The sequence below is a fragment of the Lottia gigantea genome, assembly GCF_000327385.1.
Source record: "Lottia gigantea unplaced genomic scaffold LOTGIsca_60, whole genome shotgun sequence".
Lineage (NCBI taxonomy): Eukaryota > Metazoa > Mollusca > Gastropoda > Lottiidae > Lottia > Lottia gigantea.
Genome location: NW_008710050.1, coordinates 107,892 through 119,127, shown reverse-complemented (window position 1 = coordinate 119,127; position 11,236 = coordinate 107,892). Strand labels below are relative to the sequence as shown.

At 36.7% G+C, this 11,236-nt stretch overlaps 1 protein-coding gene across 1 annotated transcript in view; it reads left to right on the top strand.

Annotated features, from left to right (window-relative positions):
* The window catches only part of LOTGIDRAFT_235128 (hypothetical protein), a gene marked incomplete at its 5' end in the record, with an annotated part of 16,068 nt that extends 4,832 nt beyond the window's left edge, over positions 1-11,236 (top strand). The window contains 13 exons of the mRNA XM_009064067.1: positions 1,236-1,316; positions 2,136-2,280; positions 3,057-3,186; positions 3,611-3,689; positions 4,199-4,273; positions 5,788-5,939; positions 6,880-7,041; positions 8,334-8,504; positions 8,941-9,079; positions 9,258-9,377; positions 10,064-10,115; positions 10,406-10,555; positions 10,872-11,236. Of these exons, the coding sequence (XP_009062315.1) occupies positions 1,236-1,316; positions 2,136-2,280; positions 3,057-3,186; positions 3,611-3,689; positions 4,199-4,273; positions 5,788-5,939; positions 6,880-7,041; positions 8,334-8,504; positions 8,941-9,079; positions 9,258-9,377; positions 10,064-10,115; positions 10,406-10,555; positions 10,872-11,188 (1,773 nt within the window). The 3' untranslated portion in view covers positions 11,189-11,236. The remainder of the gene's footprint in view (positions 1-1,235; positions 1,317-2,135; positions 2,281-3,056; positions 3,187-3,610; positions 3,690-4,198; positions 4,274-5,787; positions 5,940-6,879; positions 7,042-8,333; positions 8,505-8,940; positions 9,080-9,257; positions 9,378-10,063; positions 10,116-10,405; positions 10,556-10,871) is intronic.

Genomic DNA, 11,236 nt, shown 5'->3' with positions numbered 1-11,236 from the left:
ATGCCAAAATTCTGGAGTACCGGTATTTAAAGATGGGTTTTCTTATTTTTTACTGTCAAATAAAGCAAACTATTTCATTAATTGGTGTTTGTAATGAATTATAATGTATTCTTAATCATATTATTATGTTCTTATTGCATATAATTAAGAGTTTTAACCAACCATAAATGTCCATGTACGTAGTCTGGATAAACAAAAAATGACCTTTTGACCTTTCTTGATCGGCCACTCATTGGCAATTCTCTTCTAATTTAGCCAATTATGATTAGTCATTAGAACACCTCTACTTTCTATTCATATAAGTATTAGCATTTCCATTTTCATAAATAAGAATAAGGGAACCTATCTTTAAAGGTGTAATGTTATAGAATATTGACATTTTTGCTATTTAAAATCGTTACGCCTTACTAAAAGGTTCTAAAATCGTTCTTGTGAATCGCCTTCAACGATCTGTTCTAAAACAATACATCAACGTGTTTGAAGGGGATCAGAGAGTAGACATGAGTTGATTTCTAAGAGATAAAGCTTAGGACATCATTCTCTAGAAGTTTGTGTCTATTTTCCGTTAATTTGATCAACTATATTTTCAATCTAATTCAACATAAAATCAGACTGCCCGTTTAAGGAGCATAATAATATATTCGTGCAGTTATTTTATAGTCGTCCTTTAAACTATGATATGATATATGGTGTATCTAACTTATTCAAACCACGTGATGTTATAATTCAATATAGTTAAGCAATAAAATATTTCCATACCCGAGGCGAGTCATGACCAAAACTAATCCATCTTCCGACCAATGTACATGATATTGTTTATATTGATTTTGGTTATTTATTAGTAATTTGTTGTCGCACACCCGGGTCAAATCAAAATTTAGCTATTGGTTGCTCCGCAGCAGCTGTTGGCGTATATCATATTACACTGTACAATGATTTCCTTTTTGAAATTGTATAAAAAAATAAAACAAAACCGATGGTTGGCCAATATTTCATTTACATCCTTCCAAAGCCCAACCGACAATACCTTGACATGTTATATCAGTTTTCTTCGGGTAAAGGCAACAAAATTATGATCTTGTTGTTGGGCTTTTTTTAGGACGAGAGTAATTTCTGGTTCTAAGCACAAAAATACAGCCTTTATTGAAGCCAATCCGGTGTTTTCTTGGCCGAAACGCAGAGTATTAAAGTGTTGGTGTTGTGATTATCTGTGTTTTTCTATCTATTATTTCTAGGGGCATGCTAACTATCACACTGGTACTAGTTATTTCTCTATACAGTGTCATGAAGGAGACATAAAGCCACATTACATTATAGTAAGTGAATACAGTATCTCAATGCTACCATTAAAGTGATTCGGAAGGGGTTTCTCTTTCCGACGTTTGTAAACACCATAACTGTAGAGGCGATCGATGTAATTCCTATTAAACCAATTGATACTTGCTTTACTGGCCTCATCATTATTTTTTCAGAAATTTCTATAACAGGATCCACGTGTGTCAGACGGACAATCTTAGGCAAATGAGGTGGCTCCGTTGTACATACTAAGACAACAAAACCTCGTTGAGATCCCTCTGGTTGGGTGATTCAAATCCAAACAAGCAAGACAATCAAAAACCTCGTCCACAAAATGGCAAAATCGTAGGTAGTATAGTAGTGGACTCCTCCAAAGAGTACCATCAGGTGTTTCGAAAAGAGTAAGCATGTTCTGGTCTAGAGGAACAGGGTCTACCTGTATTCTATTCTATTCAAGGTGCCAAAGAATGCCCAATCCAGATCTGAAAGTTTATATGATTTAGTTTGGAGGGGATGGGTACATGGCACAAATCAACGGAATACGCCATTTCTCGCACTCATTATAAAAACATTTCGAAATCGTTTCTTCATTGGCTGATTTCTAGAAACACAATTTTTGAAAGGTGTTATCGAAACACCTGATGGTGCATGTACTTCTCTTTTGAGGAGTTCACACTACTATAAAACTTTTACTCTCTAATTCGCCATGTTCGTGTACGAGATTTTTGATTCAATTGACTTGCTTGTTTGGATTTCTATTTGTGTTGTGAAATGTGTTCAAATCTTAAAATGATCAATGAACAGTAAAAGCCTTCAGTAACACGTGATCTTGTTTTTAGAAAGGAAGTGTCTATAAAGGAAATATCAAGTATAATCTAGATACTGTAGAGAAGCAGGTCGAGGACCTGACAGATAGTTTAAGAAGGGAGACAACTCTATATAAGCTAGTACGAGATACCGAACAGTATACTGATCATCAGTCAGGTGAGGATTGATAATTAATTGGTTATATACCTTGACTATCTACTCTATATATTGACATCAGGCAACGGCTTCATCATACGAATAATTGATTGGTTGAATAATGTTATTAGAAGAAGACAACGATAGAAAACGTGTTAGATTACAATGGAGACAAATATCAGAAATTGAAATCAAATTTAAATCTTATGGGATATTGAAAATCTGGACCACCATTGTCGAAGGAACGCTCCGTATTCGACCCTTCTCAGAGTCTCAGAGACATATGTTTTTCAATTTGTCATTGGCTATTTTACCCTTGTTAACCAATTCAAAACTTTGGGACTTCAGCTTTTTTTTTAAACCCATTTTCCTTATCAAGAATGTCGTACAGAAGTTTTCTAACAGCTTCAGCATAAAAAGCATAGCGAACTTTGAAATTTTGCGTAACGTTGTACGTAAAATTTTGGCATTAAAAAATCAACGGCTGGATTTTTTCAGTTCAAGCTTTCAGATACGCTATGGGATACATTTCTGAAGATTTTGGTTTATAGTTTTCATAAATTTCGACCTACAAAAAAAGGAGGAATATAAATTTAAGCAGCAGATAATATAATAAAAGAAACCAGAACAGGAACAATGAATTATTAAAAAGATTTGGACAAGAAATAAGAGTGTTGAATTTTACTAATGGTTAAGCGAAAGATCAATTCACTATATTCCTTTTCTGTCAGTTATATTTTTATGTTGAATGTTTGTTTTATGTTAAGTTACCTTTTTAGAATCCTTTTTCTAAGCAGATTATCAGAGGCTACATGCCAGGACGACGAGATATCTGATACAGAAGGTGAAGAGACGAAGAAAACGATCCAGTTTAAAAGAAATATTTCTAGATGTACTAGTGGTTACTGATTATGCTATTTATAAAGAGTGAGTTTTGATTAAAAAACTCAAAGACAAGAATCAAATATTCTTAATCTTCGCACGTCTTTACAGCCAATCCTCTTTTTAAGGATCTTCCATGAATCACGTCTATCCGTCCAGAACTATGTCAAAACAGATTTGGGCCACACGCCTCCTATACCATTTCGGGCAAAAATCTCATAACTAGGTTTCAAATTTGGGCAACCTCAGGTATTCTGTCCTGTGATCTTAAGAATATCTACCGAGGACTTTCGTTGTATTTACTGGCCTACAAAGCAATTAATTCGCTGTATTTCTTGATACATACAAAAATAGTGGATAGTGCAGTCAAGGTGTCAAGGTATACGACACAGTTGTCAATGTTACTGCTTCTTCTTTGTGTGTTTTTCCAATGATAGAATTTATAATATGTTCTGTCTGATATTTTCAGATGGATGGTGAGAGAGAATGATATTAATAATAAAACTAAAGACAATATCAGAAGATATTTCTCTCATATTATCAACGGGGTACTTAACTTCAGTTTATCCATTTTATTTTTTATAGATCATTTTCCGAGAGTCGCATTACTTATTTGGTATTTATCATTAATCTTTGGGCTGATTTCTCTGCTGGTGGACATGACTGTTTCCGAGGTTATTTGTCAACCTTATAATTGCTTAAGGCGTTTGCTTCAAATTCCTTCATTCTCTTACAAAATACCAGCTCTGGAGAGGGCAGAAATTTGATTGGTTTATGCAAGGTTAAGTCAAAAGGTTATTTTGACGAATGTCTAAGAGGCCTGCCTTTAGACACTTACTGAAGTGGCTAAATTAAAAACTATTCAGAACACGGAACGAAAGTTTGGTCTAATTTATTCTGACTGTATAGAAATGATTTCACAAGAGATGAGTTGGAGAAATCAACGTACATGAATTCTGTTATTTGTCAGTTTTCAGTCACAAACTGATCTCTTTTCCAGTCCAAATTGAATGATTTATTCAAAATAAAAATGATTATAAACTGTAATATGTTTCAGGTCAGTGCCCGGTATAAATCTATGGCGTCCACAATAAAAATCAACATCAGATTGGTTGGTATTATTATAGCTGATGTAAGTATATATCACTTCTCAATGTATTCACCAATCTTCCACCATTTCGGTGAATTGTGTACATCCTTGTATGAAAAACTTCCTGACTGAGAATTGATATATTTCCTCATGTGTAAAGTCCATTAGGCTACCAATGTTTCGCCATACTGTTATTTTGATTTCCGGTTTCGTTTGATGTTTGGATTGTTAGAGCTTGGTCTTTCGTTTTTAATTTCATAGAACAATCTATTCCTTAGAAACCAGGCCCACAGGGTCAAAGAGGACAATGCCCCTCCCCCCTATTGCACTTGTCTTCAGGGTTTAACCGGTGTGACACAACAGCATGATATATTACCTGTCAAAATTGATTTAAAAAATGAAAATTGAATTTCACACGCTTACAATAAACACGAGAAAATGTGTTAAATGGAGAAATATTTTGAGGTCTCTAAACAATCTGTCAAATTTAACAGAGTTTAATCTTAATCAACTTGTTTAAATATAATAGGTGTGACACCTTCTGCTGGAGCATTGTTAACAAATTCGTTTGTATAGTATGTATATTAAAGTCAAGCGATTGTGTCTTCAATGCCCGACCATGTCCATCAGTCAGTGGTTCCTTAAATATCAGAAAAAATATCCACGAGAATATGATCTCACTCTCTCAGACTTTGGTTGAACTTGGGTTAGGTTGGGTAACACAAAACAGGGACGTGTGGCGGGGGTAAATAGGAATGGTGTCAAAAACAAGTGTTAGCAAAATCCCTTCCTGTTTGATCATTACGTGCAGTAGATATACCTGGATACATGAGTCAGGTTTAAAACGTCAGTGAAGTTGTTTGATCATTACGTGCAGTAGATATACCTGGATACATGAGTCAGGTTTAAAACGTTAGTGAAGTTGTTTGATCATTACGTGCAGTAGATATACCTGGATACACGAGTCAGGTTTAAAACGTCAGTGAAGTTGTTTGATCATTACGTGCAGTAGATATACCTGGATACACGAGTCGGGTTTAAAACGTCAGTGAAGTTGTTTGATCATTACGTGCAGTAGATATACCTGGATACACGAGTCGGGTTTAAAACGTCAGTGAAGTTGTTTGATCATTACGTGCAGTAGATATACCTGGATACACGAGTCAGGTTTAAAACGTCAGTGAAGTTGTTTGATCATTACGTGCAGTAGATATTTTCGGACTATCCTGTTCAACGCCGGATTCCATTCACATCTAACGCCAGTTTGCTGCCACAACCAACCCTCTTTACCTCTGAAATTTAATTCCTCCGTCCACACTGGCGTTTTTAGGAAAAATTAGTTGAGGAGTACGAGCAGGGGCCACACAAATTTTTCCAGGGGGGGGGGGGGGACTATGCTTTCACTAGGTAAATTGATAAAGATTTTGAAAGTGGAGAGGGGGGGGGGGGGCGTGGGCAAAGCCGGGCCAGCCTCTTTTCTGGTCCCTCCGTAGAAACGCCACTGTCCGTCCATGTTCATGTAATTACTATTCAGATGTTGAATCCAATCGTTGTAGAGTTCAGAGACAGCCCCGTGGACAGAACGACATAAAGAGAAGGTAGAATCTAGATATGAAGTAGACGCTGATATCGTACTAGAAGCTTTAAAACATTGGGTTATTAACTCTACTGATATACCACCACATGATCACGTCATGTTGTTTACTGGGTAAGCTTCCTTGACTTTTCTTCAGTGTAATTTATAAGTAACTCCTCACAGGCTTAAGCTTGCTATGAAACATTGAAATGAAATGAATTGAGTTTTACTTGCTATGAAACATTGAAATGAAATGAATGGAGTTTTACTTGCTATGAAACATTGAAATGAAATGAATTGAGTTTTACTTGCTATGAAACATTGAAATGAAATGAATGGAGTTTTACTTGCTATGAAACATTGAAATGAAATGAATGGAGTTTTACTTGCTATGAAACATTGAAATGAAATGAATTGAGTTTTACTTGCTATGAAACATTGAAATGAAATGAATGGAGTTTTACTTGCTATAAAACATTGAAATGAAATGAATTGAGTTTTACTTGCTATGAAACATTGAAATGAAATGAATTGAGTTTTACTTGCTATGAAACATTGAAATGAAATGAATTGAGTTTTACTTGCTATAAAACATTGAAATGAAATGAATGGAGTTTTACTTGCTATAAAACATTGAAATGAAATGAATGGAGTTTTACTTGCTATGAAACATTGAAATGAAATGAATGGAGTTTTACTTGCTATGAATAATTGAAATGAAATGAATGGAGTTTTACTTGCTATGAGTAATTGAAATGAAATGAATGGAGTTTTACTTGCTATTATGGATTATCTTACTTTCTCGATTGCTAGTGGTATTGAACGAGACAACAAAGGGTACTACGTTATGATGAATATTTAGTCCTATTGGTCGTGTTAAACTCAGTATCTTTATTTAGTTTCTGTTGAAAATCAATTTCTATGTGCTCAATTAGAGGTTAGGATAAGATCGGCTGATAAATGCCCGTCCATGTTGGAATAATTAGAAACAGGCTTGTCTTTCTTTAATTTGATAAATGAAAATTTTTTCTACATTTCAAATTTGAATATAGAATTCTCTCCCTTTATGCAGGTATGATCTATTTGGTAATGATAATGGTTTTAGATTTAACTATACCACTGGTTTAGCCTATATTGGTACGATGTGTCAAGGTGATGGACGGAGTGTGTCTATAGTAGAAGATCATGGAGGTTTTCAGAGTGTTGGAACTGCTACACATGAGATAGGTCACAGGTAATCAGCATTGGCTCAGATGAGTGGGGGCTTGTGGTCTTAGAGCAATCGTTCCCAACCTTTTTCAGCCTTCACACCCCTGGAGCAATCAAAAAATTTTTGTTTCATCCACATTTTCAGCATGTGTTGATGTGAGGTGCTCTCTCAATTCAAAATAAATCCTTCACCTACATCAGTTGGCCACACCCCGGACACCCTAGTCCCACATCACAGGTTGGGAACCGGGATCTTAAAGGCCTCTCTCCCAGGATTTCTTAGTCGTTGACTGGGGCGTAGAATGGGTGTTCTGTGGGTTTATTTTGATGTCACGAAGTGCTGCTTAACAGGCAAGCCGTTTAATATAGATAGATTCCAAGATCGTCTGTCCTCTTTACAGCTGGACATCTGAAACAATGATCGTCTGTCCCCTTTACAGCTGGGACATCTGAAACAATGATCGTCTGTCCCCTTTACAGCTGGGACATCTGAAACAATGATCGTCTGTCCCCTTTACAGCTGGGACATCTGAAACAATGATCGTCTGTCCCCTTTACAGCTGGGACATCTGAAACAATGATCGTCTGTCCCCTTTACAGCTGGGACATCTGAAACAATGATCGTCTGTCCCCTTTACAGCTGGAATATCTGAAACAATGATCGTCTGTCCCCTTTACAGCTGGAATATCTGAAACAATGATCGTCTGTCCCCTTTACAGCTGGGATATCTGAAACAATGATCGTGCTGGGATATCTGAAACAATGATCGTCTGTCCCCTTTACAGCTGGGACATCTGAAACAAGATCGTCTGTCCCCTTTACAGCTGGGACATCTGAAACAAGATCGTCTGTCCCCTTTACAGCTGGGACATCTGAAACAATGATCGTCTGTCCCCTTTACAGCTGGGACATCTGAAACAATGATCGTCTGTCCCCTTTAAAGCTGGGATATCTGAAACAATGATCGTCTGTCCCCTTTACAGCTGGGACATCTGAAACAATGATCGTCTGTCCCCTTTACAGCTGGGACATCTGAAACAATGATCGTCTGTCCCCTTTACAGCTGGGACATCTGAAACAATGATCGTCTGTCCACTTTACAGCTGGGACATCTGAAACAATGATCGCCTGTCCCCTTTACAGCTGGGACATCTGAAACAATGATCGTCTGTCCCTTTACAGCTGGGATATCTGAAACAATGATCGTCTGTCCCCTTTACAGCTGGTTGATCTAAACAAAACAGTTCGTCCTGTCGTTCAAGCTCCAGAAAGCTTTGGTCATGATCAATTTAAGGCGCGACTCTTCTCCATTTCAGTCTAGGAGCGGACCACGATGGTACCAACAACACGTGCTCGTCAAAAAATAGATACATCATGGCGGGCCAATCATTTAATGAAACGTCTAATAATGCCTTCAATCCCTGGACTTTTTCCAGATGTTCTATCAAATATTTTACAGATTACATCAACTCAATCGGTGATTCTATGTAAGTAAAAGTGCTACAGTGGCGGCAGTCGCCCCTCTCGCAGCCCCGAAGGCAAGTTTTTCGAGCAAATCTCTCATAAACAGGTTAGAAATTCGGGCAACCTCGGATATTTCACCCCCTCCTCCCTCGGACGTAAACGAATTATATCATCTTCACAATGTCAATCTATTACTTCCTCTTAACTGCAAATGTCACGTTTCTTGTATCAAAGAAAGTAGCGATTTGGTTGATATGTATGCCAGTATACAGCCAATCCGAATCATCGACAGAAAGGGTGTAAACACTAAACCACTATGTTTACTGTCTCTACTGGAACTGATGGGATCAGATTTGTCGGCTAATGATGTTAGTGTTTGCAGTTTATACTAATTTTTATTGTCATTTTTGCGAACCATTAAGTCCATATTTCACAATTAACAAAACGTTTCTATTACAGAAAACAGCGACAATGTTTGCTGAATAAAATAGAGGTAGATGTAACATTACCGGATGTGATTGATGATCAACCAGGCCAGGAGTTCACGCCTGATCAACAATGTACCAATATATATGGTAATACATCTTATTTATGTAGGGTAAGTCCTAGAGTTCTGTTTTTCTCATTTACCTTTTCATTAGATATACGTGGACTCTTCGTAGGGGGTGGGGATACCTCAATACCAAACAAATGTTACATGTATCAGTTCAAATCAGATGTCTATGTGATGATTTTTAACACAAATGGCGTCAAATAATCAACAAATTGTCTTTTAGGGTACATCATTTGGGCTTGGTGAATCTATCTGTAAGGCGATGTTCTGTAGAAATCCCCACACTACTAGAAAATGTGTTCTTCACAGTGCGGCTGAGGGTACGTCGTGTGGGGATCGCAAGGTAGGTCATTGTCTCGTGATTATTTTAACTGAAATTTAAACAAAAAATACTGTACCACACAGAAATTGCCAATCACAATCGACCGAGCAATAATTTGATTCTGAAAAAAGTAGATAAAGCCAGATGAAGATTGATTGTAGCATTCCTAAAATAAAACCAACAATATAGCAATATGGCAATATAGCAATAATATATCAATATAGCAACAATATAGCAAGATAGCAACAATATAGCAATATAGCAACAATATAGCAATATAGCAACAATATAGCAACAATATAGCAGCAATATAGCAACAATATAGCAATATAGCAATATAGCAATATAGCAATAATATATCAATATGGCAACAATATAGCAATATAGCAACAATATAGGAATATAGCAGCAATATAGCAATATAGCAACAATATAGCAACAATATAGCAATAATATATCAATATAGCAACAATATAGCAATATAGCAACAATATAGCAATAATATAGCAATATAGCAATATAGCAACAATATAGCAATATAGCAACAATATAGCAATTCTGAGACCCCTCGACATCTCTTGATGCGATTTTACGGTTGGCTTGCTTAATTTGATATGCATAAAGAAGGATTCACAAAGCCAAAATGTTAATTTGATATATTTGAGGTTTGCTTTGGTTATTTTTTTAAATCTTAAGTTATTTTTCAGTGGTGTCATCAAGGTCATTGTGTTTACTCAAAATTAGCACCGTCCAGACAAGGTGAGGTATTGTGTTATTTAACAAAGACAAAGACATATAATTGTCCGGATATGGGAGTCATAATTCGGTTTTAAAATAATTCTGTCTTTTTAGTTTGATTTTCTTTGGTGCATATTGGCCTTTATTTACAGGCTGTGTATCCATCGACTTTTGAAATAAGCTAGACTGATGTCGCTGTCGTTGCAATGTGTTCTTCATTGCTCACAGGATGCTGATGCCCGTCTCCATTAGCCCAATCATATACAGAAAAAATAGAACGTAAAACTCCAATCATTCATCTCTATCAACAGCTGGGTGTATATTTGGGGATCAAGCTGGAGTGATATTTGAAGGTAAAACATGTGATATGTTACTGAAGGAATCCCCGGGGTACTGTTATATACAATCATTCTGGGATAGATGCTGTCAATCCTGTTATTCACTACAAACTGGTGTTAAAGGTAATATAATATATCTGTTAGTAGCGTATATAAACCACATATTCTTTACAATGTCAAGTTATTACGAGCTTTTAAACAATAGCCACTTTTCTTGGAAGTTTGTTAGGGAGGGTCACAGAATTGTCAAGGGGAGGGGCAGACAGAATCAGTTATTAAAAAACTCGTTGATAAAAAATTGAGACTGCGGAAGGGGTGGGGAGCAAAGTCGAGCCAGAGAAATTTATGTGGGCCACCCCTCTCACCCTCTCTGTTTATATATATAAGATCATTAAGATACATAGAATATGTGGAGCGTAAAATCCATTTGAATTTACAGGTTGTGAGTTCGGTGATAAAGTCCTACACTGTAAGAAAGCTAACTGTGGACAGAATGTAAGTAACGGCACGCTGTATGATATAGATTGCTGTGGGACGTGTAGCTACAAAGAACACCAAGCGACTACTGTATCCTCGATAGAAACCACAGCGGCTACAGTTTCAACCAACAAAGCCTGTGAGGATACCACCTTCTATAACAGAACCTGCTCAAACTATCTGCAGTTGAATGGTAAACTGGAATGCTACAAGAGACAAGTCTATGAGAAATGTTGTCAGTCATGTTCTAAGATGCGAGCTCGTAACGATGGTATGTAGTAAAGGGGGGCCCTCACGCCATAGTCATTACCAGTTGTGTATGGTAGC